Source organism: Monodelphis domestica, chromosome 3 (genome assembly GCF_027887165.1).
Source record: "Monodelphis domestica isolate mMonDom1 chromosome 3, mMonDom1.pri, whole genome shotgun sequence".
NCBI lineage: Eukaryota > Metazoa > Chordata > Mammalia > Didelphimorphia > Didelphidae > Monodelphis > Monodelphis domestica.
The window spans coordinates 41,102,155-41,128,243 of record NC_077229.1 but is presented as its reverse complement, the minus strand read 5'-3'; the positions used below and the strand labels follow the sequence as shown (position 1 = coordinate 41,128,243).

The following is a 26,089-nucleotide window of genomic DNA, read 5'->3' as shown; positions in this document are numbered from 1 at the left end:
GGGTCACCTCCGATCATGGGAAGGGGTCGGAGCCTGGCAGAAGACTGCTCCCCGGAGGGGTCCCATCCCAGGGCTTGTTGCACAGTCGTGGCGGCCCCTTAGACTCTTGTGGGGCCAAGAGCTCATTCAGCACTTGGGCCATGGAGTGGCCGCTGGAACATATGGAGACTCGGAAATGAATTCTGACCGCCAGGGCAGGGGGGTTGGGCTTTATGTCTCTGAAAGACCTCCTGGTGGAATGGGGCGCCTTCCCTTCCTTTTCAGGGCACGGAGCTGGGCCAGGGCAGCTCGTGCCTCTGTGGTGGGGCTGCTTCTGCCCCTGGGCTCTTTGGGTTTGACCCTAAGGCCTCCCCCTTTCCCTCCATGACAGGAATGGTATGAGGAGCATGCCCGGGAACGAGAGTTGCAGCACAGACAGGAGGGGCCCTTCAGCACGCTGCCCACATCCCAGCAGTGCCCAGGAGGCCGCCCTCGCTCTCAGACCATCATCTAGCCTGCCCCAGCTAATGAAAGCCATTTCTTCTATGCAATAACACAATAGTATTATTTTACAATAATGGGTTGAACTATGTACCCGTGGGTAAAGTGGGTTAGATTTTTAACCCCCCTGGGCCCACTCTCCATTTCTCCTAACTCCAAAAGTAAGTAGCTTGGGAAGTGGCCCAGATGGGCTTCCTCCACTGAGGTGACCTTAAGCTGCAGAAAAACCTATTTTTAAAAAGAACCGACCCCTCACGCGGGCTGTGCCCATAGCCACCTTCCCCAAACAGATGGCCCCAATGCACAGACTCAGGGGCTGATCTGACACCCGCCATCCCCCCACGTACCTCCCTGTCTCGGTGTAGGGACAAAACCACTGAAGAAAAGAAGCAGAGCCCCAGCGGTCCCCGTTTCTGTAGGATCAATGATGACGTCATGCCCTTGAACAGAAGGGCACCCAGTCAGGGGTGAAGAGCAGGCAGGGAGTGGGGCTGGGCACACAGGGAAACCGATTCCCCAAGTGCTCAGGGACTGGGAAAGGCCACACTGACTCTTAAGGAACTCGAGGCTCCCTTCCAAATGCCTTGGTTTCAGTCCTGTTAAAACCATCTCCCATCGTTCACCCAGCAAGCGTTCGTCCCAAAAGACAACCCTCAGGGGCCCGTAGAGGCAGGAGCCCCTCGTCACCCCTTGCCTGGCTGGGGACAGGCTGGACCCCACTTCGGGCACGGGAAATGGAGCCAGGGATAGCGTGGGCCGGGACTTCTCCTGGGAGCCCTTTCTCCATTTTTAAGTTCGACTTGTGGCCTCGTCACAAGACTGGCCCATCGTCCAGATGATGGAAAGGCTCCTGTTTAATTATGAATTCTGCTTTGTTATAGTCCGGCTAACTGAAGTCTTAATGTGTCTTCATTACTAATGTTTATATGAACTCATATTAATGCGTTGTATGTATCTCTGCGTAGGTCTCGTATTGTCCTTTGAGAAGGGCCTCCCGTGAGCTTCCCAGTTACAGCGTAGCACACTCGAGGCCGGCTGGTGAGGGGCAACGCTCAGCCCCAGCTTCCAGCCCTTCTCGACCTTAAACTCTCCTTAGTCATCCCTGGCAGCAGGGAGGAGGGCCCAGAGCCTAGGAGAGGCCGCCCTAAAGGGGGACGCACAAACCCCCCACTCCCGGGACCTTCATTTGGCTTCTTGGCACCACCGTGCTTCCGGGCCTTGGGCTGGGCCACAGCCTGACTGCTCATTGTGCCTAGCTGGGAGGTAGCTTCCTCAGAGCTCATCTGGTTCAGACGGTGCCCAGACCCAAGCAGCCCTTGTTCGAGGGCTCCTGGGGCTGTCCCGGAGCGCCTCTTAGGTCAGGTAGCCAGAGCAGAGCCACATCATCCGCCTGGAGTGCTCTTTGTGGGGCGGGGGAGGCTTCCAGCAGTGGGGGACGGCAGCGGCCAGAGTTCCGCTCTTTGGAAGCCGCCTTTGGCCCCCTGCCTGTCCTCTTGGGCTTGGGAGCAAGGGTCACGGGCTCGGGGCCCTTCCTGGCAGAGGAGAAAGGAAAAGCAAAATCCACAGTGACGTCTAGGTAGAAAACAGCAGCTGCTCTGGGCGTTTCACACCCCAGGCTTCCCGCTGCCCCCACTGCCCCACTGGATGTGACGAGGACGAGTACCGTCTTCCTCTCACCAACAGGGAGCGGGCAGGCGGGCACCCCTCCCCTCCCCTCCCCTTCTCCTCACACTCCCATAAGTGACGGGCCAGGCCACTCGTTCTCTCATCTGGAAGCCAAGCTTGGGAAGGCATTCTGAGATCCGTTTGGGATTTCCCCCCATTTTTAATTTTCTAAGTTCCTCCCCTCGAGTCTGAGAATGAGAGAGACTATCGAGGGTTAGAGAAGAGTAGGGTTGGGGCCCAGAAGATAACCCTGCTCCTTTCTGGTTCCTGATGTCATTTAGGAGGCCCTTCCTAGCTGGTCTGGAGGGACCGATAGAACAACCCGGCCCTCCATCCCCAAAGGAAAAAACAAAGGCAACCAAGTGTTTGTACGTTGGATATCTGGGGCCTTTGGCGGATGGATTGGATTCTGGAGACTAATCAGATCAAGAAAGCTTAAAGGCAAGGGGCAGCTAGGTGGCTCAGGAGATAGAGCCCTAGGCCTAGAGACTGGAGGTTCTGGGTTCAAATCTAACATCAGACCTTCCCTAGTGGTGTGACCCTGGGCAAGTCACTTAAGCCCCATCATTGCCTAGCCCTTATTGTTCTTCAACCTTGGGATCAATACATAGTATTGATTCTAAGATGGAAGGTAGAAGTTAAAAAAAAAAAAGCAAGCTGGATCTTTGCAATGAAAATCTGCACCCTTCTCAGCCCTCTCAAGCTCAGCTCTGCCCCCTCCCCCCCACCAAGCACAAAAGTAGAGCTTCGAGCCCATGCCGGGCCTGGATGTGCGATTCGTTAGTGATGGTGAAGCTTTGGTACAGCTGGTCTGGAGATGGTAGGTCCAGGCCAGGCCTGGGCGAAGGGTGCCCGTGGTGGTGCCCACAGGTCTGCCTGGGCGCCCAAGTGAAAAGCAGAAACCGAAGTAGATGGATGGTTCTGGAGCCAGAGGGGGCTCCACACCCCTTTCTCTAGCCATGGAAACGGCTACCTTGCCCAAGGACACGAGCGAGTCTGGGCCCGAGCTGCGCCTTTGTCCCTGGCCCGCTTTGCACAGCGCACGAGTTTGGAGAGAACACCTTTGGGGTAAAGGTATCTGCTCCTGACCCTCCTCGATCCCCCTTCCCTTGCCCCCCGCCTTACTCAAAGCCACTGAGACAATCATTTTGTATAGACGAGAGGCGCGCCGGGAGGTTTGTACGTTGGCGATTTCTCTGAATAACCATCAGTACGAGGGTCTCTAGACCTTAGGCACATGAATAAAAGGATGCCCTGCTTTGTAAAGGTGGTCGTGGTCTTGATTTCAAGGGGCTGGGCGGGAGGGGGTCAGCCTTTACCACCCCTGCCCTTTCCCTGCTGTGTTCAGCTCTTCCTTCCTGGCGGCAACCGGGGCTTCTGGTCCTCAGAATTACCCTCAGGGAAATGGGTGGTGTAGTAGATAGAGCGTAGGGCCTGGAGTCAGGACAGCTCATCTTCCCGAGTTCGAATCCAGCCTCAGACACTCATTAGCTTTGTGCCCCAGGCAAGTCACTTAACCCCTGCCAGTTTCCTCATGTGTAAAAAGGGAATGATACTAGAACTTAACTTGCTGGATCATTGCGAAGATCGAATGAAATCCTATTCGTATCACCTTTAGCACAGGCCCTGGCACATAGTAGGTGCTCAATAAATGCTTGGTCCCGCCCTCATTTTATAGTTAAGGAAACCGATTCCCCCCATGTCCAGAGGCGGGCCGCAGAACACGTCTGAGCTCGAGTTATCGTAACTCCACATCCAGTGTTCTCACCACGGCACTCAGGCCACAACTACCTCACTGGCCCAATTCCCCCAAGCCAGAAAACACACCAATGTGTCCACAGGGACACAGAAGCCCTTTTAATGAGAGCGGGTCTTCAGGCCTCACATGCACTGCAGGAACTTCTCGTCTACAGACAAGCCGGAACCCGAGAGTGGGGTGTCCCAGGTGGCGGACGTCTGGATTCCTCCCAGGCTGAAGACAAGGAGAGCCAGGCAGGACCGTCTCCTTTCTTCAGGCTGGGGCGCCCTGCCCAGGGGAGCCGCTTCCCGTTTCCTCCAGCAGCCTTGCCCCTGGCTGGCCACCAACCCCTTCGGTCCCAGGTCCTGTTCTTCATCCCATGGGGTTCCTGGCTTCAGAAAACAGAGTTCCGTCCCTGTTCCTCCCTTGGGTGGAGAGAAGCCCTCGAAACCACCATGGGGGCTCCCTGAGCTGCCCTACTGCCTCCAGCTCCCCCTCGCAGGAGGGAGGAGCGCCCTTTCACCGGCTGGCTAGTGTCCGTCGCCTCGCTCACAGGTGAATCACCCCAAACTCGGTGAGGAGCGCCACAACGAGGAAATTCAGGTAGAAGAAGATAAGGCAGAACCCGTAGACTCTGCTCAGTTGGAAGCACTGGACCGGGACCGAGATGAAGGTAAACAGCAAACTAAGCCCCAGGGCTCCAGCCAGAATCCACGTGAGCAGTTCATTTGACTCCAGCTGGAAAGAGAGAAAGGCACCAGGAGCACATTCAAGAAGGTCATACTAGGGAGGGGGGCACAAAACTTAGAGGGGAAGCAGCGTACCCCTCCTCTTTTTTATGGCAGAGATGGGAAACTAAGGGCCTCCAATAGTATAACTCCTCTAAGATACGGTCCTTTGTTGGTTATTTTTCTTGAAATTACTTTTTTTAATTTTTTCCCCAAATAAATTTATTTTTGCTTAAAATTTTTATTTTTAGAATTCTGAATTTTCTCCTGAGAAGGCAAGAAATAGGATATAAACTAAATATGGGAAGTCGTGCAAGACATTTTCATCCTAGCCATGTTGAAAAAAGAAAAGAATACACGTCATGCAATGATCTGGGACAGTCCAAAAAAATGTAAGATGGGGAATGCTCTCCACCGCCAGGGAAAGAACATAGAGCCACCTTTTTACGGTTTTATTTTGCGGTTTGGGTTAGCTCCCTTAACCCCGACTCTCCTGGCTCAGAACTGATATTTAATATTGATTCTAAGACAAAAGTTAAGGGTTTAACAAAAATTAGCTGAAAGGATGTGCCTACAGGAGGTGTCGTAGCAGCCAGGACTTGCCGTGCCCCCCTAGAATGTGTGGAAGGACGTAGAGACCCCCTCATCCTGGCTGGGTACCTTTGCTCCTGAGAGGGAGACCTTTGAGGAGGCTCAAAAACTCAGTGTCAGAGGCTAGACTTGAAGGCAGGCTTTCCTGATTCCAGGCTCAGCCCCTCCATTCATTGCATCCCCCTCCTAGCTGAGGATGAGGATGAAGGCAGGGGACAGGGGGACAACATGACAGTTCTCCAGGAGTTCTGCAGACAAGACCTCAGTTGTTTGTTTTTTGGGGGGGACGGGGGGAATAATGGGTAGAGGTACAGAGAGGTAAATTTACCTTCCTCTCAAATACAGCCACCTCCCATGGGTGCAGGAACCCCTATAGAGGTCTGTATAGGGGAGAGTCTCCCCTCACAGAGGGTCTTCAAGCTCAGGCTGGGTGACCCCGGTTGGAAATCCTATGGAGGCTCGGAGTCTCAAGGTTTGTGGTCTCTAAGGTCCAACCCTTCAGACCCCACGATGGTAGATAGAGCACCGTGCCTGGAGTTGGCAAGACCTGAGTTCAAATCTAGCCTTAGATACTCCCTAGCTATAACCCTGAGCAGGTAGGTCACTCGACGTCTTCCTGCCTCAGTTTCCTCAATTGAAAAATGGGGGCAATAAAAGAGCCGACTTTGCAGGGCTCTTGTGAGTTTCCAATGAGGTAATAGTTGTAAAGCATTTAGGACAGTGCTATAGAGCACACAGTAGGTGCTCTATAAATGTGATGATGATGATGTCTATCTAGTTCTTTATGACTCGGTGTCCCGCCATCTTTTCTAAGCCCTCACCTTCCATCTTGAAGTCAATACTGTGTATTGGTTCCAAGGCAGAAGAGCAGTAAGGACTAGGCAGTGGGGGTGAAGTGACTTGCCCAGGGTCACCCAGCTGGGAAGTGTCTGAGGCCAGATTGGAACCCAGGACCTCCTGTCTCTGGGCCTGGCTCACGAGCCCCCTCGCTGCCTCCGAGGGCCTCCTGGTGTCCAGCAACCTACCTTCATTTCCATGTGGTTTCTGGAGATCTCGAGCACACTGCCCAGGCCCACGCCGATGAGCATATCTGGAGCCGAGTTCAGGACAAAATAAGGAAATCCATTCATCGCCGGCATTGTGCCCCTGCACCCTGTGTGCGTGCGATGGGCCCGGGAGGCGTCTGTGCCAATGTCACTGCCCCCTGGGTCAGCCCCCTCTTACGGTGGGAAGAAAACAGGCCTAGGAAGGAGAGGACCAGCTGGGACACATCCCTCCCGGGTGACCCTGGGCAGGCCGGGCCGGGCAGCCACGGGTGCTTCTGCTCCTGCTTCTCCTCTGTAAAAGCCCTGACTTTGGTCCAAGCCAGAAGGGATCGGCTCAGTCACATAGCTTGGAAGGGCCTGAGGGCAGATTTGAACCCAGGACCCCTCCAACTCCAGGCTTCAGCTGTAGGCTTTGAATCTGGATCTCGGGCCCTTTGCTGGAAGTTTCAACCCGTGTTAACGGCTTTCTTCCAAAGATCATTCAAATCGGTTTCCTTGTCCGTCTTCCCATCTCCAAGTGGCAGGGAAGGGATTTCATTACTGTCTTAGAGATGGGAAAACTGGGGTTCAGAAAGGCAATAAGCCAAGGGGGTCAGCGGTGGAGCCACAACGGGCCAAGGTGGTGGGGAAGGGTGCTGGCGAGGGCCAGAGCCGGGGCCTCTCCCCCCGGTCTTACTCTGAGTATAGCGATGAATGAAAGAGAAGCACCAAGTGCGGACTGTACGGTGGGCAGCTAGGGCAGTGCCAAGCCTGGAGTCAGGAAGACTCGTCCTCCTGAGTTCACATCTGACCTCAGACGCTAGCTGGGTGCCCCTGGGCGAGTCACTTAACTTTGTGGGCCTCAGTCTCCTCATCTGTCAAATGAGCTGGAGAAAGAAACGGCGAACCACTCCAGTGTCTTTCCCAAGAAAACTCCAAATAGGGCCACAAAGAGCCACCCATGATGGAAACAACTGAACAACATGTGAGGCATCTGGGGAATACAGATACCTAAGAGGGATGATCTACTCCAAGACACTTCTACTCGGGGCAGCGAGGTGACCATAGAGATCCCGGGTTCACATTTAATCTCATTCACTTTCTAGCTGTGTGACCCTGGGCAAGTCACTGCCCTCTGACCCAGCCCCGAGAAGGAGCCCCTGCCGTCACGCACGCAACAAGCGGCTGTCCCAGCAGGGATCCCACCTGGGTGTTCTCTGGCTCCCCTCTGCCGCCCAGCGGCCTGCACAGGCTGCTCCGGAGCGAGGGTCCCCCAGCCCTTCTCTGGGCGTTCGTCCACCTTCGGGCTCTGCCTGCCTCCTGCGGCTCCAAGAAGCCGGGCCGCTACGGCAGCCCATCTCGGCAGACGGACTAAACCACGTTGAGGGTAACCAACACGCCTCACACCTGCGGCTGAGTCAGGGGGGACGTGAAGACGCTCGTCAGGAGAATGAGCAGGTGGGAACAATTCCCCAATGGCCAGGAAGGCGGCAGAAGCAGGCACTGGAGAGGGCTTAGAGCCGAGCACTGCATCCTGGGCCATCCCCACTTAGCCCGACTTCTGTTCTGCCACCGGAAGAGAGAGCGAGGCCAGCAGCAGAAAAGGGAGCTTCCAGTAGGTAATGAGCTTCCCACCATGAGAAGGTATTCAAACAGAGGCCAGTCCTCTTTCAGGGATGTTTATCAAGGGCATCCTAAGGGGGCCTTAGACGTCCCTAGCTCAGTCATCTCAGCGGGTCCAATCCCCTTATTGCACACAGGAGGACCATCAGGCTCAGGATCTAGAGGTAGCAGAGGTGAGATGGGAGCCCCCCGGATCAAGCTCTAGATCTAGACTCGGGGAAACCCACGTCCAAATCCAGTCTCAGACCCTTACTGGTCCTGTGACCCTGCGCGAGCCACTCCCTCGAGTTCCTCCTCTGTAAAAGGGGCATCCCCAAAGCGGCTCCCTCCCAAGGTAAGTGTGAGCATCACGTGAGGCGGGATTTGGAAAGTACTTTGCAAACCTGTTACATAGATAGTGGCTATTATTACCGCTGTTGTTAGTCATTATGATGGTGAATCTCCTGACTCCAGAGCCAAGATGCTTCTGTTCTACATACAGCAAGTTCTATTCATGTATCGCCATTACTACTGCTGCTGCTGCTGCTGCTGCTACTTACTACTACTATTATTACTACTACTGCTGCTGCTACTACTACTACTACTTACTACCACTACTACTACTTACTACTACTACTACTGCTGCTGCTACTACTTACTACTACTATTACTACTACTGCTGCTGCTGCTACTACTTACTACTATTTACTACTACTACTACTTACTACGACTACTGCTACTACTACTACTACTTACTACCACTACTACTACTTACTACTACTACTACTGCTGCTGCTACTACTTACTACTACTATTACTACTACTGCTGCTGCTGCTACTACTTACTACTATTTACTACTACTACTACTTACTACGACTACTGCTACTACTACTACTACTTACTACCACTACTACTACTTACTACTACTACTACTGCTGCTGCTACTACTTACTACTACTATTACTACTACTGCTGCTGCTGCTACTACTTACTACTATTTACTACTACTACTACTTACTACGACTACTGCTACTACTACTACTACTTACTACCACTACTATTACTTACTACTACTACTGCTGCTGCTACTACTACTTACTACTATTTACTACTACTACTACTTACTACTACTACTACTACTTACTACTACTACTACTGCTGCTGCTACTACTTACTACCACTACTACTACTTACTACTACTACTACTGCTGCTGCTACTACTTACTACCACTACTATTACTTACTACTACTACTGCTGCTGCTGCTACTACTTACTACTATTACTACTGCTGCTACTACTACTTACTACTACTATTACTACTACTGCTGCTGCTACTACTACTTACTACTATTTACTACTACTACTACTTACTACGACTACTGCTACTACTACTACTACTTACTACCACTATTACTACTTACTACCACTACTACCACTTACTACTACTACTGCTGCTGCTGCTACTACTTACTACTATTTACTACTACTACTACTTACTACGACTACTGCTACTACTACTACTACTTACTACCACTACTACTACTTACTACTACTACTACTGCTGCTGCTACTACTTACTACTACTATTACTACTACTGCTGCTGCTGCTACTACTTACTACTATTTACTACTACTACTACTTACTACGACTACTGCTACTACTACTACTACTTACTACCACTACTATTACTTACTACTACTACTGCTGCTGCTACTACTACTTACTACTATTTACTACTACTACTACTTACTACTACTACTACTACTTACTACTACTACTACTGCTGCTGCTACTACTTACTACCACTACTACTACTTACTACTACTACTACTGCTGCTGCTACTACTTACTACCACTACTACTACTTACTACTACTACTACTGCTGCTGCTACTACTTACTACCACTACTATTACTTACTACTACTACTGCTGCTGCTGCTACTACTTACTACTATTACTACTGCTGCTACTACTACTTACTACTACTATTACTACTACTGCTGCTGCTACTACTACTTACTACTATTTACTACTACTACTACTTACTACGACTACTGCTACTACTACTACTACTTACTACCACTATTACTACTTACTACCACTACTACCACTTACTACTACTACTGCTGCTGCTACTACTACTTACTACTATTTACTACTACTACTACTTACTACGACTACTGCTACTACTACTACTACTTACTACGACTACTGCTACTACTACTACTACTTACTACCACTACTACTACTTACTACTACTACTATTGCTGCTGCTACTACTTACTACTACTATTACTACTACTGCTGCTGCTACTACTACTTACTACTATTTACTACTACTACTACTTACTACGACTACTGCTACTACTACTACTACTTACTACCACTACTACTACTTACTACTACTACTGCTGCTGCTGCTACTACTTACTACTACTATTACTACTACTGCTGCTGCTACTACTTACTACTACTATTACTACTACTGCTGCTGCTACTACTACTTACTACTATTTACTACTACTACTACTTACTACCACTACTTACCACTATTTGCTACTACTACTATTTACTACCACTACTACTACTTACTACTACTACTGCTGCTGCTGCTACTACTTACTACTACTATTACTACTACTGCTTCTGCTACTACTATTACTAATACTACTGCTATTAGTGCTACCACTACTACCACTACCACCACTACCACTACTACTACCACTACTACTACTCCTACCACCACCACCACTACCAATAATGGCCCAATGATCTGAAAGGCCATTTCTCATCCGATATCCTAAGAGTCTCTGCTGGGATCTTAGACTTTGGTCCATGGGATAGGAGCTTCTCTAAGAGGGAGAAGGCAGGGCCAGAAGCTTTCTTCTCCTCCTCCTCAGATCAGCATCCTAGTCCTGAGAATCAGAATGTTACCAGAGATATTGAATGTCGGTCAAGTACTAGGCACTAAAAGGATACTAAAGATGATGCCCCCAAAGCAAGCCGAGAAGGCCATCCGTGGGTACCCCTGTCGTGCCAGGGTGAGATCCGAGAAGACATCTGTAAGGAAAGGAGAGAATGGTTCAAGATGGGTCAAGTCAACAAGCATTTATTATTAAGCATCTACTATGGGAGCACCTAGGAAGCTCAGTGGATAGAACGCAAGGCCTTAGAGAAGGGAGATCCCGAGTTCAAATCTGGCCTCAGACACTTCCTGGCTGTGTGACCCTGGTCAAGTCACTTAATCCCCATTATTTAGCCCTTACCACTCTTTTGCTTTGGAACCAATACACAGTATTGATTCCAAGATGGAAGGGAAGGGTTTTAAATAAATAATTAGTGGCAGCTGGGTGGCTCAGTGGATAGAGTGCCAGGCCTGGAGTTGTGAGGACTGTGCTGCTTTTCTTAGGACTGATAGTTAGTATTGATTCTAAGACACAAGGTAAGGGTTTAAAAAAAAAATATATATATATATATACACACATATATATATATAATCTGCTATAAGTCAGGCACCCTGTTAAGTGTCGGAGGATTCAAAGTGGGGCAAAACCCGTCCCTGCCCACAAGGTGCTCACATTCTAATGGGGCATCTAGCATTTATGACACATCTGTGGTGTTGAGGCACTGCTCGGTGCTGGGGACACAAAAGTCAAAAGTGAAAACCAGCCCCTGCCCTCCAGTCGCTTACATTCTCCTTGGGGATACGGCATGTAAACAGAAGCAAATAAGGGGTAAGCAGAGGGAGTAAGATGCTAACAAATGGAACAATAGAAGGGAGCGCAGAGGCATCTAGTTCAGCCCTGTCACTTTACAAATGAGGAAACTGAAGCACAAAGAAACAATGGGAAGGATTAAACTCGGGTCTTCCTGACTCCAGGTCTAATGAATGGTTGTTTTGTCTACTATGCCACACTGCCTTAAAAAAAGGAGGAATCAAAATCAAGACTTGAGGAGAGGAGATGGGGAGAGAAGGGGGAATTGGGGTTCCAAAGGACTACAGGATCATTGGTCCAGAAAAGTTTTCCCAGAAGTGATAAGAGAGCTGACCCTTGAAGGAAGGCAGGGATTTCTAAAGGGCAGAGGGGAGCACAGTCCAAGCACAGGGAAGCAACAGCATGGAGGTGGGAGATGAGACTGTTGAGTCCAGGGAACAAGTAGATGAGTTTGATGAGAATGAGGAGTATAGGAAGAAGTAAAGAGTAAATAAGCCTGGAAAAAGAGGGCAGGCACCAGATTGGGAAGCTTTCTTTCATCTAAGAGGTAGGACCTCAGTCTCTCCGATGTGCAGTGAAAGCAGGGTCTCTTGGAAACAAGCCATTTCCCAACCCTGGTGGGTGTCAGGGAAGCCTGGTTCAAGTTCTTGGGTGGAACACAGCTCTCCTGGGTCAGTCTCAGCTGGAGAATGACGTTAGGTGACCTGCTTGGGGTCAGGGCGCTGCTTTCCTTACAGACGCCTCATCGGTCCTACCCCAGGGCTATGAGGGAGAACGTGGCATCGGTTTACACAGGGACTAGTAATAGAAGTGCCCAGCAATACCACTACTGGGTCTGTACACCAAAGAGATGAGAAGTAAGACAAAAGGACCTATTTATACAAAAGTATTTTAGCAGTGCTTTTTGTGGTGGCAAAGAACTGGAAACGGAGGGGGTGTCCATCAAATGGGGAATGGATGAACAAGTTGTGGCATATGGTTGTAATGGAATACTTCTGTGCCAGAAGGAATGATGAACAGGATGAGATCAGAAAAACCTGGAAAGACTTCTGTGAACTGATGCAAAGTGAAATGAGCAGAACCAGGAGAACAGTGTACACAGTACACTGGGTTCAAATCTGGCCTCAGACACTTCCCAGATGTGTGACCCTGGGCAAGTCCCTTAACTCCCATCACTTAGCCTTTACCACTCTTCTGCTTTGGAACCAACACAGTATTGACTCCAAGACAGAAGGTAAAGGTTCAAAAGAAAGAAAGAAAGAAAGAAATATTATATGATGATTAACTGTGAAGGACCAAACCATTATAAGCAAAGGGTGGTAAAAATGTATTAGCAGAGACACAAATAAGAGAAACAAGGTCTCCAAGCCAAAAAAGAATAGATTTATTGGGAGGGCCAGTCTCACAATAAAGCCGGACTCTGGTCAAGATCGGGACCAAAGATGCAGAGTCTTTTTTGAAGCACAGAAATCTGATGACATAGTGTCATACTAAAGACAGAAAATACAGTCGAAATTAAAATAGAATGAGCATAAATCTTTCACATGGGCAGTTCTTAATTATTGATTGCAATAATTGATTAATGATGCAAGTATTGAATGAGCTGGAAAGTACAAAAATAATCACTATGGGTGGTAACTAATGTCTATTATTATGGCTGACTTTTCCAAGGTCTCTGCAATGAGAGGTCGGGGTCTAATTGTTTTTGCTGACAATTATTATTTAATGCTAGGAGTCAGCAGCTGGATGACTGACGTGGCACCCCAAAGGCAGCCCTCCACCTATCAGATACCCGAAAGCAGCCCTCCATCTCCCTACCGTTTTGTCCTACATACAGCAGGGTGTGGTGAGCTTCGTAGAAGCTTTTTGGATTACAGGCTTAATTAAGGTCAAAGTGCCTGCCAACAAGATTTAATATAATCCTAAGTGATATTTTTCTTAGCTAATGCTTATAATTCATATAAAGCAAGTCATATTATTTGTGTTATAATCATCAAGGCTAATACAGTCAAAATCATAAAAGCAAGTGTCTAAGATAACCCCAACGGACTCAGGAAGAAAACGCTCTCCACAGCCAAAGAAGGAACTATTGTGGTCGGAAGCAGAACAAAGCGTGCATCTTCCACTATATTTCCTTCATGAGATTTCTATTGTTTGTATGAGATATGGCTTCTAGCATGACATGAGCAATATGGAAATATGTATTACAAGAAACTTTGGGTATAATCTATATCAGATGTGGGTTTTTAAATTAACGTACAATAACTCAAGAATTCTATTTATAAGATTTATTAATTTAACTTATTTATTAATAATAACTAAAATAAAACTTACATCTAACTCTGGAGAGAAAGAGAGAGAGGGAGGAGTCACAGCAAACTTAAATACAATCATGTAAATGCAAGGACTCAGGAAAAGGGAAACGGATTCTAGGTAATACAGAAAGGAATTTTGGGTAATGTAGTTTTAGGGGCTCAAGAATTTCCAAGTATACACAGACTATTCATTGCTTAAGGGAGGGGTGAGGGTAGGGAAAGAGAAAATGGATTCTAAAATGTCAAAAATTGTTTCTACATGTAACTGAAAAATTCTTTTAATTTGAAAAATACAATAATGGAAGTTGAGGAAGAATGCCAAAGGGAAGTCCCACTCTGGGTAATTAAAAAGGCCAGCTTCAGTTGACAATGCAACATAGTTCCCTTGCTTGGGAGAAAGGAAAGGGAATAAGCATTTATTAAGCTCCTACTATGTGGCAGGCACTATGTTAGCTGCTTTATAAATATTATCTCATTTGGCCCTCACAATCACCCTGGGGTTAAGTGCTTTACAAATGAGGAAACTAAGGCAGACCAGTGTGAAATGATTTGCCCAGGGTTTTCCAGCTACTCAGTGTATGAGGTTGAATTTTAACTCAAGTCTTCTTGACTCAAAGCTAAGTGCTTTGTCTACTGAGCTACCCAGCTGATTCAGAAGTGAGAGTATGAAAAATACTCTCGGCAAGTCGGTGACTCAGTACATAGAGAGCCAGGTTGGGAGGTCCTGGATTCAAATGTGCCCTCAGACTTTTCTCTGACAGCTGCATGACCCTGGACAAGTCACTTAACCCCAAAGTGTGACTCTTATTTCTCTTCTGCCTTAGAACCAATGCATAGCATTGATTCTAAGACAGAAGGTAAGGATTTTTAAAAACACACACACACACAGACACAAGAGAAGACTTCTAGGGGAAAAAGTAAGCAGAACCAGGAAAACAACACTCAGGATCTAGAATAACCTAAATGGAAGCCATTAAACAAATAAATAAAAAGGATACTGGAACATCAACCTTCTGAAGCCAGGCCAGGACAAGCTTACCACCAATGCTGTTCCCCCAGGCAAGCAGAGTCAGCCCCAAGACAGTGTCACTGATTTGAAAAATGATGCCCACTGTGTGCAGGATGTTCACCACTTCGGTGGCCGCCACATTGATCCAAAGGGCACTGACAAAGAAGCCCAGGAATGCAAAGCTCTGGAGAGGGAGAAAAGGAGACAGACAGAGAGATAGAAACAAACAAGAGAGGAGATGGAGACAGAGATGGGAGAGGAGAGAAAGAAAGGAAGGAAGGAAGGAAGGAAGGAAGGAAGGAAGGAAGGAAGGAAGGAAGGAAGGAAGGAAGGAAGGAAGGAAGGAAGGAAGGAAGGAAGGAAGGAAGGAAGGAAGGAAGGAAGGAAGGAAGGAAGGAAGGAAGGAAGGAAGGAAGGAAGGAAGAAAGAAAGAAAGAAAGAAAGAAAGAAAGAAAGAAAGAAAGAAAGAAAGAAAGAAAGAAAGAAAGAGAAAGAAAGAAAGAAAGAAAGAAAGAAAGAAAGAAAGAAAGAAAGAAAGAAAGAAAGAAAGAAAGAAAGAAAGAAAGAAAGAAAGAAAGAAGGGAAGAAGGGAGGGAGGGAGGGAGGGAAGGAAGGAAGGAAGGAAGGAAGGAAGGAAGGAAGGAAGGAAGGAAGGAAGGAAGGAAGGAAGGAAGGAAGGAAGGAAGGAAGGAGGGAAGGAAGGAGGGAAGGAAGGAAGGAAGGATGAGATAGAGAAAGGGAAGGAGAGGGAGGGAGAGAGAAGGAGGAAAAGAAACATAAAAAGACAAGAGAAAAGGAAAGACGGGGAAAGGGAGAAAGAGCGAAGGAGATGAAAAGGGAGAGAGAAGAAAAAGAGACAGAAAGACAAGAGAAAAGGAGGGAGAGAGAGAGGGAAAAGTAGAAAGGGAGGGAGGGAGGGAGATGAAAAAGGAGGGAAGAAAGGGAATAGAAGAGGGAGAGAGAGAGGAAAAGACATGGGGAGAGGCAGAGACAAAGGGTAGGGAAGGAAGGGAAGGAGGAAAAGGAAGAATGTACAAATGAGATGGATACTTGTTATTCACTTGTTACATTAAAAGTAAAACTTATTAGGGCAGTGGATTGAGAGCCAGGCCTAGAGATAATAGATCCTAGGTTCAAAACTGGCTTCAGAACCTTCCTAGCTGGGTGACCCTGGGCAAGTCATTTAATTCTAATTGCTTAGCTCTTTTATCTTGGAACCAATTTGCAATATTGAATCCAAAATGAAGGAAAGGTGTTTTTGGTTTTTTGGTTTTTTGAAAAATTAAATAACACTAGTGACTCCATTTTGCCTTTATCTACCATTCTGTGAAGTGTCAGCTCCATGTGAGTCACGTGCTTTTCATGATTTCACAAGACTACTCACCCTCCCGGTGCCTCTTTCTCCCTCACCTGAGTGTTTCCCAATCCCCCTCTTCCACTAAGAAACCAGGTGGCTTAATCTTACATTCAGTTTATTGCTCCCTCCAAATGTACATAGAGACCAGGGTTGGGGGGGCCCTTTGTGCCTTTGGGGGCCGATTGGGGTATCTCCACGCCTCTGCGCGGGCACTTCCCTCTGATTTGCAAAATGAATCCCTTATCCGGATGACAGCAACTGGGCTTCATTCTAACACTCTTCACCTTCCCTGGTGTGACCTGGGGGAAAGAGGGTCTTCTCACCTGGTGAAACCTAGGAGGCTGGTCATTGGAGGTAGCGAAGAAGGTAATGGAGGCAAATAAGGTGCCCAGCAGCACGATGATGCCCCAGATGGGGAAGAGGCCCTTGATCTCATAGAAGCCATCTGCAGAGAGAGGGAAGAGGTGAGGGCCCTCATGGGACACTTGCATCCGGGGTCTCTGAGTGAGAGCGAGAGCCAGGACCCAGGAAGCCTTCCCAGAGTGCTCAGGGAGCACAGACGCCCCTTTTCTGTGTACCCCAGTTTCCCGTTCTAAAATACACTCCCCTTGGACCTATAAATATAAATGCCTTGTGATCAGCCATCTGGAAACCATCTGTCTGGCTGTAGAGCGAGTACAGATCTAGACTTAAGAGTCAGGAAAGATCTGGGTTCTAATTAATCAATTTAACAACTAAGCACCCACCAGTGCCCGGTACTGTGCTGGGAGGGAACAAGCATTTATTAAGCATTTACTATGTGCCAAGTAAGCACATATTTTTACTTTACAAATATTCGCTTGATCTTCCTCCCAACCTGATGAGGTATGCACTTATTCCCACTTTGCATGTGAGGAAACTCAGGCAGACAGAGGTTAAGCGACCTGCCTAGAGTCCCACAGCTTACAGGAAGAGTCTAAGGTTTAATTTTAACTCGGGTTTTCCCCACTCCAGGCACAGCACTCTAAGTCCTCTACAATGATTATCTCATTTATCTCTCCCAACCCCAAGAGGTACGTGCTGCTATGATCCCCTTTTTACAGATGGGAAAACTGAGGCAAATAGCATTTTGTGACTTGCCCAGGGTATTATGGGGCAGAACCTGAATCTGGGTCTTATCATAGACTCATAGACTTCATATTAGAGGGGACCTTGGAGGCCACCTAGTCCAAACCTCTCATTTTAAAGAAGAAGAAACCTGGGGAGAATTAGACTCGTTAAGGGTCACACAGCTCATATGTGGAAGACCTGGGATACAGAGCCAGAATCTTTGACTCCAAACCTGAGGATTCTTTTTTTTTTAACCCTTACCTTCTGCCTTAAAATTAATACTGTGTATTGGTTCCAAGATAGAAGAGTGGTAAAGGCGAGGCAATGGGAGTTAAGTGACTTACCCAGGGTCACACAGCTAGGAAGTGTCTGAGGCCAAATTTGAACTCAGGATCTCCTATCTCTAGGCCTGGCTCTCCATCCACTGAGCTACCTAGCTGCCCCAACACCTGAGTATTCTTAAATAGCCTCACAAGTCCCCTAACAGGTCTCCTAGGCTCCAATCTCTCCCTTCTCCAGTTCAAAGTTTCACAGAGCTGCCAAAATCATCTTCCTTGCTCAGGATCACACTGTTGAAAACTGGCTGGGGCAAGACTTGAACCCAAGTCTTCCTGATTCCAAGGCCAACTCATTTACTATTTGCTACAGTCCAGTGCTTTCTCCTGACTCTGAAAGCAGCTCTAACTATCACAGAACACTCTCCTTTCCATAGTAGGTGCTTCAAAAAAATTTGTGGAATAAAATTGAAGTCAGAGATCTCTAGATCTAAAAAGGATTCCCAGAGACAACCATAGTAGGTCTAACCTCCTTTGGAGGCAGCCAGGAAAGGGCAGCCTTCCGTCTTCATGGGATGGAAGGCACAGAGCCCTGAAGGCCCCCTTCTCCCTGAAGCTCCTACATTTCTAGGCTCTTCCTAAAACCAAGGTTTCTGCCAGGAATGTCTGTCTTTTAGTAGGTGTCTATTAAGCACCTACTATACACACCGATCAAATGAGATCCACATGGAGTATATACAAATACATGTGATCAAATGAGGCAATGTATGGAAAGCATTCTGCAAGCCTTAAAGCGTCAATATTAGCTAATCTAATCAATCCCTATCATTGCTGTTGTGATAGTAGAAGAAGGGAGACTACTGGGTTGGGGCACTCACAGACTCCAGAATGCAGGGTCAGGACACAGAACAAAGGACCCGTGAACAGATGAAGACAGTTGAGGGGCCGTTTCCAGTTCTGATCATTCTTGTCTAGGTCAACAGTGGGCACAGTGAGCAGCAGCACAAACTCCACTGGCATCTGGTCCAAAATCAAAGACAGGAGCATCATTGCTACGAGTTAACAACCAAAGAAAGTAGTTGTAGTAGTAATAGTAATAGTGGTGATAGTAGTAGTAGTAGTAGTAGTTGTTGTTGTTGTTGTGATAGTAATAGTAATTGTTGTAAGAGTAATAGTAGTAGTAGGTGGTGTTGTAACAGTAGTAGTTGTAAGAGTAGTAGTAGAAATAATAGTTGTTTTAAGAGTTGTAGTAGTTTAAGAGTTAGTAGTAGTTGTTATAAGCATAATAGTTGTAAGAGTAATAGTAGTAGGTGTTGTTATAAGAGTAATAGTATTTGTAGTAATAGTTGTAAGAGAAATAGTAGTAGTTGTAAGAGTAATACTAGTGGTTTTATGAGAATAATAATTCTTGTAAGAGTAATAGTTGTAAGATGAATAGTCGTTATAAGAGTAATAGTTGTTGTAAGAGTAATAGTAGTAGTTCTAAGAGTAATAGTTGTAAGAGTAATAGTAGTAGACATTTTAATAGTAATAGTAGTAGGAATAGTTGTAAGATAAATAGTAGTAGTTGTTGTAAGAGTAATATTAATAGTTTTGTAAGAGTAATAGTTGTAAGAGTAATAATAGTAGCTATTGTTATAAAAGTTGTAAAGGATAATTTTAGCATTGTGACTTAAATTCTAAATTTAATTGGTTGCCAGAGAAAATCCCAAATAATAAAATACCCAAGTCAGCTGGAAATTTTATGGTGATTTAATTGATATAGTGGAGGAGATTCAGGAGAAGGAAGAAGGAAAAGGAGTAGGATTTTCTCCCGCCTGGCTAGTACTGGGCGGGAAGATTAGAAGATCTAGAAAGTAAGGTTTTAGAGTGTGAAGGAGGAAGGAGTCAGCCTGAACTCCAAAAAGGGCTCAGCCAAAATGCCCGAATCTGAATCAGCTCAAGGGCAAACTCACCACCAAACCCAGACAAATAACTGCCACCACTCCAAGATGTTGGAAAGCCTAGCATGCTACCAGCCAGAGTCACCTCTCCAGGGAAAGAGAGCGAAGAGATCCAGTGACGTGCCTTACATGGACAGTTTTACGTCACTTTCCTGCATCTTATCTGTACCAGTGATAGCTTAGCTTGATTTAGGACAGCTCAGGGGTCTGTCTGCTTTTTCTGCACATGTCTGTTGGAGACCATTTTTTCTCAGATACTTAATCCTTGAGTTTGGTGCAGACCTTCCTAAACTTGTTAAACTAAGGGGGGGTGGAGAAATGTAGAGTTCCCAAGACCTGATTCTGTTAGTCCAAGTATCTGTATTGTTATTGATCAGGAAATAGCTAAATCAGATCTTCCAAAGTACAGTCTGATTAGGGTGGAATAGTTTTAGAATTCAGAGTAATAGTATTTGTAGTAATAGGTGTTGTAAGAGTAATAGTAGTAGGTGTTGATGTAAGAGTAATACTAGTAGTTATAAGAGTAATAGAATTACAAAACTAGTAGTTTTGTAAGAATAATAGTTGTTGTAAGAGTAATAGTAGTAGGTGTTTTAATAGTAGTAATTGTTGTAAGAGAAATAGTAGTAGTTTTAAGAGTAATACTAGTAGTTTTATAAGAATAATAGTTGTTGTAAGAGTAATAGTATTAGGTGTTTTAATAATAGTAGTAATAGTTGTAAGAGTAATAACTAGTAGTTATTGTAAGAGTAATAGTAGTAGGTAGTGTTGTAAGAGTAAGTAGTTTTTGTTGTGATAGTAATAGTAGTTGTTGTAATAATAGTAGTTGTTGTTGTAAAAGCAGTGGTAGTAGTAGTAGTTATTGTAATAGTTTTCTTGCCTTTTTTCTCCAGCATCACTAGGAAGGAAATATGTTTCCCCTGATTTCACATGTATAATGGATATTGTGTTACTTGTCTTCTCAATGGATGGCAGAGGGTTGGTAGGGAGAGAATTTGAACTCAAACATTTTTTAAAGAATGCAAAAAATAACTTGGCCTCAGACTCTTCCTCATTGGGTAATTAGCCCCCATTGCCTAGCCCTTCCTGCTCTTCTGCCTTGGAGCCAGAACCCAGTATTGATTCTCAGATGGAAGGTGAAGGTATTAATAAATAAATAAATAAATGCCAGAGCCTCCCTCCCATGAAGAAAGCCCTCTAAGCCCTCTTTTATCATGAGATGCCAACATCATTCCTAACCCTCAAACTCAGTCCCAGGGAGAGAACCGTCTCCCCTCAGCACTACCTTGAAGATCTTCAGGAGCTTCCAGTGCCAAGGTTTCCTCTTCCACTTGTGGTAGTCCAAGGGGTTGAGGGCCCGAATGAAGATGTGTAGGGTGGTCTCCTCATAGTAGAGAGGGGATCTGTACTCTTCCCCTGTAGAAAGGGGAGAGGGGTATGATGTGAGACTTTTCTCTATTACCTCTTTGAATACTTCACTCCCTCTGAAATCACCTTCCATTTACTCTGGAGAGACCTGGTATGAACCTGGATATAGACTTGTCTCCTCCATTAGAACAGAAGCTCCAGGGAAGCTAGGTTGCTCAGTGATTAGAGCCAAGCCTAGAGATGGGAGGACCTGGTTTCCAACCTAGCCTCAGATACTTCCTAGCTGGGTGACCCTGCACAAGTCACTTAACCCCAATTCCCTAGTCCTTCCTGTTCTTCTGCCTTGGAACCCATACATAGTATGGATTCTAAGACTGAAAGTAAAGAGTTTTAAAAGAAAAAAAAAAGCAGGAGATTCCCTGAGTATCTTTTTGCTTTTATCTGTATCATTCCCAGTATTTAGCATAGGACCTGGCATACAGCAGGAGTTTACTAAGTGCTTGTTGACTAACAGCCCCTCAGTATTCCCATCCCATCTCCCTTTTATCAACAGCCTGTGACTTAATGCCCCTTTGAAAGTCTCAATGGCAAAGGACTCTGGGGTGTTGTCCAACAGGATCTTCAGTGAAAGAACCTGAGTTCAAATTCCCTTTCTGCTACTTCATCCCTGTGTAATGTAACTCAGGTCACTTTCCATCTCGGGGACTACAAAAATCTCTGATCCTTGTCATAGAGAAGGAACTTTTAACTCTTTCTAATAATAAGTCTTTCTGATTCCCCTTCATGCTAGTGCCTTCCCTCTACTACTAATCTCTAATTTCTTGTTTGTATGCAGCTGTTGTCTCCCCCGTTAGACTGTAAGCTCCTGGCGGACCAAGACTGTCTTTTTATTAATTGTATTCCTGGCACTTCACCCTGTGCCTGGCACATAGTAGGTGCTTAATGCTTGCTGACTCCTCCATATCCCCAGTTTTTAGTGCTGTGCGTAGCACACACTAGGTACTTAATAAATGTTTGCTCACCGACATTCACAGGGTGTTTTTCCTGTTCCTGCTGCTATTCACCCATCGAATGTTTTAGTTGCCTTGGCATTGGGTACCTCCAACCTTGTATTCTCAGCCCCCAAAGTTTGTTTTCCATGTGACCTGATTGTTCTTAGCATTCTTCCTCCACCAAGGACAAAATGATGTGCTAGAATGTCAGCCCCTTGTGAGCATGTGCTGTTTTATTATCTGCTGGATCCTAGTGCCTAGCTCAGTGCCTGATGAGTAGGCTTAGCAATGATCTCTTCCCTTGCCATTGCTCCTTCCAGGGCTACTGAGTGAGGAAAATATAGGTAAAACACTTCACCCTTGAATAATTATCATTAGGATCACAGTCATAAAATACGCAAGGGCCTTAAAGCTTACTTAGTCCAAGTCATTCATTTTACAGAAGAGGAAATTGAGGTTGATAGAGGTTAAATGACTTACCTGAGTCACACAGGTGGCAGAAATGGGATTTGAAACCCCAATTAGATTACAAATTTAGCATTCTTTCCAATATAAGTATTGTTGTTATTTAGTATTATTAGTGTTATTCATTACTCCCATCCAAACTTACCATAATCATAGCTGTTGAACACGGAAGAGTTTCCGTCCTCAGAATCCACCTGCAACTCTGTACAGGTGAAAGGGGAAGAGGTCACTTATTCACTTACCCATTGGCTTCTTCAAAGATTCGATAAATGTCGGCCATGATAAAAGACAAAAATGGTAGGCACTTAGCAGAAGAGATGAAGAGATGGCAAGAATACCCAGGAGTACTATTCAAGAAAGATCATGACATCAGTCATAACCATGACGGCACCTTTACTGATCAGAGCCAGACATTCTGGAAAATGAAGTCAAACAGCCTTAGGAAGTGTGGCTAATCACAAGATTAGTGGACATGATGGAATTATAGCTGAGTTCTCTAAAATCCCAAAAGATGATGCTGTTAAAATACTGCATTTAATATACCAGCAAATTTGGAAAACCAAACAGTGGCCATTAGATTAGAAAAGATCAGTTTAGTCCCAATCCTAAAGAAGGGCAATACCAAGGAATGTTCAATGTAGCAAACAACTGTACTCATTTCACATGCCAGCAACATTATGTTTAAGATTATGAAAGCTAATTTTTAGCAATATGTGAACTGAGAATTAGCAGAAGTACAGACTATTTTTTGAAGAGGCAGAAGAACATGAGACCAAATTGCCAATGGAGAAAGCAAAGGAGTTCCTGAAAAACATCTGCTTCTATTCACTAACTACATAAAAGCCTTTGACTGTGTGTATCACAAATTGTGACAAATCCTTAAAAAGATGGAAGTACCAATCTCTCTCTCCCTCTCCCCACCCCATCTCTGTCTTTCTGTCTCTCTCTCTGTGTCTGTCTGTCTGTCTGTCTGTCTGTCTGTCTCTCTGTCTCTGTTAGAATTGTGATAGTATCAATTCCAAGGAAAAATAGCTAGACAACCAGAGGTAAGTAATTTTCCCAGTCACACAGCTAGGAAGTGTCTCCATATTGGATCTCTGGACTCCAGCCTAGATCTCTACGCACTGTGCTACCTAGCTGCCCCATCTTATTTACTTCTTACTTGAGAAACCTGTATGTGGGCTAAGAAGCAACAGTTAGAGCTGAACATGTGGGACAGTTAGGTAGCACAATGAATAGAGCATCTGTAAAAATGAAAAAAGCAATTATTGGAGCCATATTGACATTTTATTGTAGAAAGTTGTAAATTATAACATGTCAGTGCCCAGGTCCATTCCAGCTTGGCCAGAGATCTAAAGGTCATTTGTCAACTAGAATATATAAAATCAGATTACATAGCCCCTCCCTTCCCAAAATGGGAGTAGTCTTCCAAGTATTTCTTTTCAGAAGGGGCAACCAGAGTTTTATCTTTTAGAAAGTCTCCTTCAAGTCTTTTTCTCATCTTTATTCTATGAAATACCATCCATTCTATACCAGGGTAAAAACCGAGGTAGGGGAGCAGCTGGAGATTGAGATCCAGGCCTAGAAATAGAAGTTCCTGGGTTCAAATGTGGCCTCAGATATTTCCCAGCTGTGTGATCCTGGGCAAGTCATTTAACTCCCACTGCCTAGCCTTTACTGCTCTTCTGCCTTGGAACTAATGCACAGTATTGATTCTTAGAAGGAAAGTAAGAATGTAAAAAAAAAAAGCCTAGCTCACTCTTGTAGCTTCAAAGCCAACCAAGGTATCATAATGTCTCCACATTGTCTAGGATGCTGGAGGCATGTACACAACTCCCCTTGGCAAGGAAGGTATTTTAGAGGCCTTTCTTTTGTTATTTTACTCACAATATGGTTATTGAGTGCCAATTATTCAATCAATGAACAATTGGGATTATTCTTTATAATGTATCCCTAAAATATTGCATATCCAATGGGATTGCATGCAGAGAATATACTGTTATCCCAAGGCATAAAACAGTGAATATAAACTGAAGTTACTTCATTAAATTATCTTTTACATGGAAGACCTGGAGTTGGGATGACTTGAGTTCAAATCTGGCCTCAGACACTGCCCAGGCTGTGTGACCCTGGGAAAGTCATTTAACCCCATTTTTCCTAGCCCTTACCCTTCTGTCCTCAAATTGCCATTATGACAGAAAGTAAAGGGTTGTTTTTTTTTTTAAAGAGAACTGAATATGGAACAACTGATTGCTTTGAGATTGGAAAAGGAGAGTGATAAAGCTGTATATTGTCACTTTACTTATTGAAATGATATACCAAGACATCATGGGAAATGCCAGGCTGGATGAAATTGAAGGTTGCTGAGAGACATATCAACAGTCTCAGATATGCAGATAATGCCACTGTGATGGCAGAAAATGAAGAAGAATTAAGAAGCCTCCTGCTGAGGGTGAAAGGAGAGTGGCTCAAAGCTTAACAATCAAGAAAACCAACCTTAGATCTTGGCAATGGGTGCTATCATTTCCTGGCAAAAAGGAGAAGAAATGGAAGCAGTGTCTGGTCTTATATTCTTGGGCTCAAAGATCACTGCAGGGAGTAGGTAGGTGGTTCAGTGGATGGAGAGCCAGGCCCAGAGACGGGAGATCCTGGGCTCAAAACTGGCCCCAGACACGTCTTAGCTGTGTGACCTTGGGCAAGTCACTTGACCCCCATTGCCTAGCCCTTACTGCTCTTCTGCCATGGAACCAATATTTAGTATTGATCCTAAAATAGAGGGTAAGGAAGGATTAAAAAAAATTAAAGCAAACAGAGAAGAGATTGGCAGAGGATGGGACAGATAGTATCACAGAAGCAATGAACACAGACTTGGACAAACTTGGAGAGATAGTGGAGGACAGAAGGGCCTGCCTTGAGAACAGGACACATGACTGAATGACTGAACGTTATAGAATTATATCTAAAGTAATCCAAGGTTCCTGGCTCTGGAACCTTCTAGTCCAGCTGGGGAGATAAGGCCCAAAGAGAGAATAAGGACAAGGCTGGGCAGTGATGGATAGGGGAGAGAGCCCAGGGCTGAGACCCAGGAGGTCTTGGTTCTATTCCTGCATCTGGCATCAATGAGCTGGTGACCTTCCTGGGGTGTGTACATTAGGGGAAGGAGACAGTGCCCAGGGTCCCTCGATCCTGTCCAAAAGGAGGCAGCTGCTCTTCCAAAAAGGAACAATATGGAAATATTTTTTTGTGTGATAATACATGCATAACCCAGATTGAATCGCACCCAGCACCGGGAGAGGGGAGGGAAGGGAAGGAGGGAGAAAAGGTCGATCATAAAACTTAGGATAACTAATGTGGAAATTTGTTATTACATGTAATTGGTCAAAATGAATGAATGAACAAATAAAAGGAGGCATAAGGAGGAGGAGGTGGAACAAGTTAGAAGTGGATAAATCAGGTGTGATGAGTTTCTCATCACCTGAAATCGTCCTCTAGCAATCCTTACAAGCACTGCTTTTTAGGACAAGGAGAAATCATGGTATGCTAGAAGGGGCATTTTATTTGGATTCAAATCCTAGATCTGCTATTTGTTTCATCCTGGAAAAGTCATTTAATTTTCCTGGGTCTCAGTTTCCCCATCTGAAAAGACAAAGGGGCAGACTCAGTGAGCTCTGACCCACCCTTCAGCTCTAACACTAAGAATGGCCATAGGCAAGATTCCTGTTCAGGT

The 26,089-nt window shown here is 45.7% G+C and overlaps 2 protein-coding genes across 8 annotated transcripts in view; one reads left to right on the top strand and one right to left on the bottom strand.

Annotated features, from left to right (window-relative positions):
- TPCN1 (two pore segment channel 1) overlaps positions 1-3,411 on the top strand; it is a 61,979-nt gene extending 58,568 nt beyond the window's left edge. For all 4 annotated transcript variants that reach the window (XM_007490004.3, XM_016432448.2, XM_007490005.3 and 1 more), the window contains one exon: positions 371-3,411. In XM_007490004.3, the coding sequence (XP_007490066.2) occupies positions 371-493 (123 nt within the window). In that variant the 3' untranslated portion in view covers positions 494-3,411. The remainder of the gene's footprint in view (positions 1-370) is intronic.
- A 566-nt stretch (positions 3,412-3,977) lies between these two features.
- SLC8B1 (solute carrier family 8 member B1) overlaps positions 3,978-26,089 on the bottom strand; it is a 35,443-nt gene continuing 13,331 nt past the window's right edge. For 3 of the 4 annotated variants that reach the window (XM_056821701.1, XM_056821702.1, XM_056821703.1), the window contains exons 9-16: positions 22,508-22,564; positions 20,823-20,953; positions 18,473-18,614; positions 16,554-16,675; positions 14,904-15,057; positions 10,813-10,893; positions 6,228-6,292; positions 3,978-4,621 (exon numbers count right to left, since the gene is read on the bottom strand). In XM_056821701.1, coding sequence (XP_056677679.1) covers positions 4,433-4,621; positions 6,228-6,292; positions 10,813-10,893; positions 14,904-15,057; positions 16,554-16,675; positions 18,473-18,614; positions 20,823-20,953; positions 22,508-22,564 — 941 coding nt within the window. In that variant the 3' untranslated portion in view covers positions 3,978-4,432. The remainder of the gene's footprint in view (positions 4,622-6,227; positions 6,293-10,812; positions 10,894-14,903; positions 15,058-16,553; positions 16,676-18,472; positions 18,615-20,822; positions 20,954-22,507; positions 22,565-26,089) is intronic. The other variant, XM_056821704.1, reaches the window with a different exon arrangement.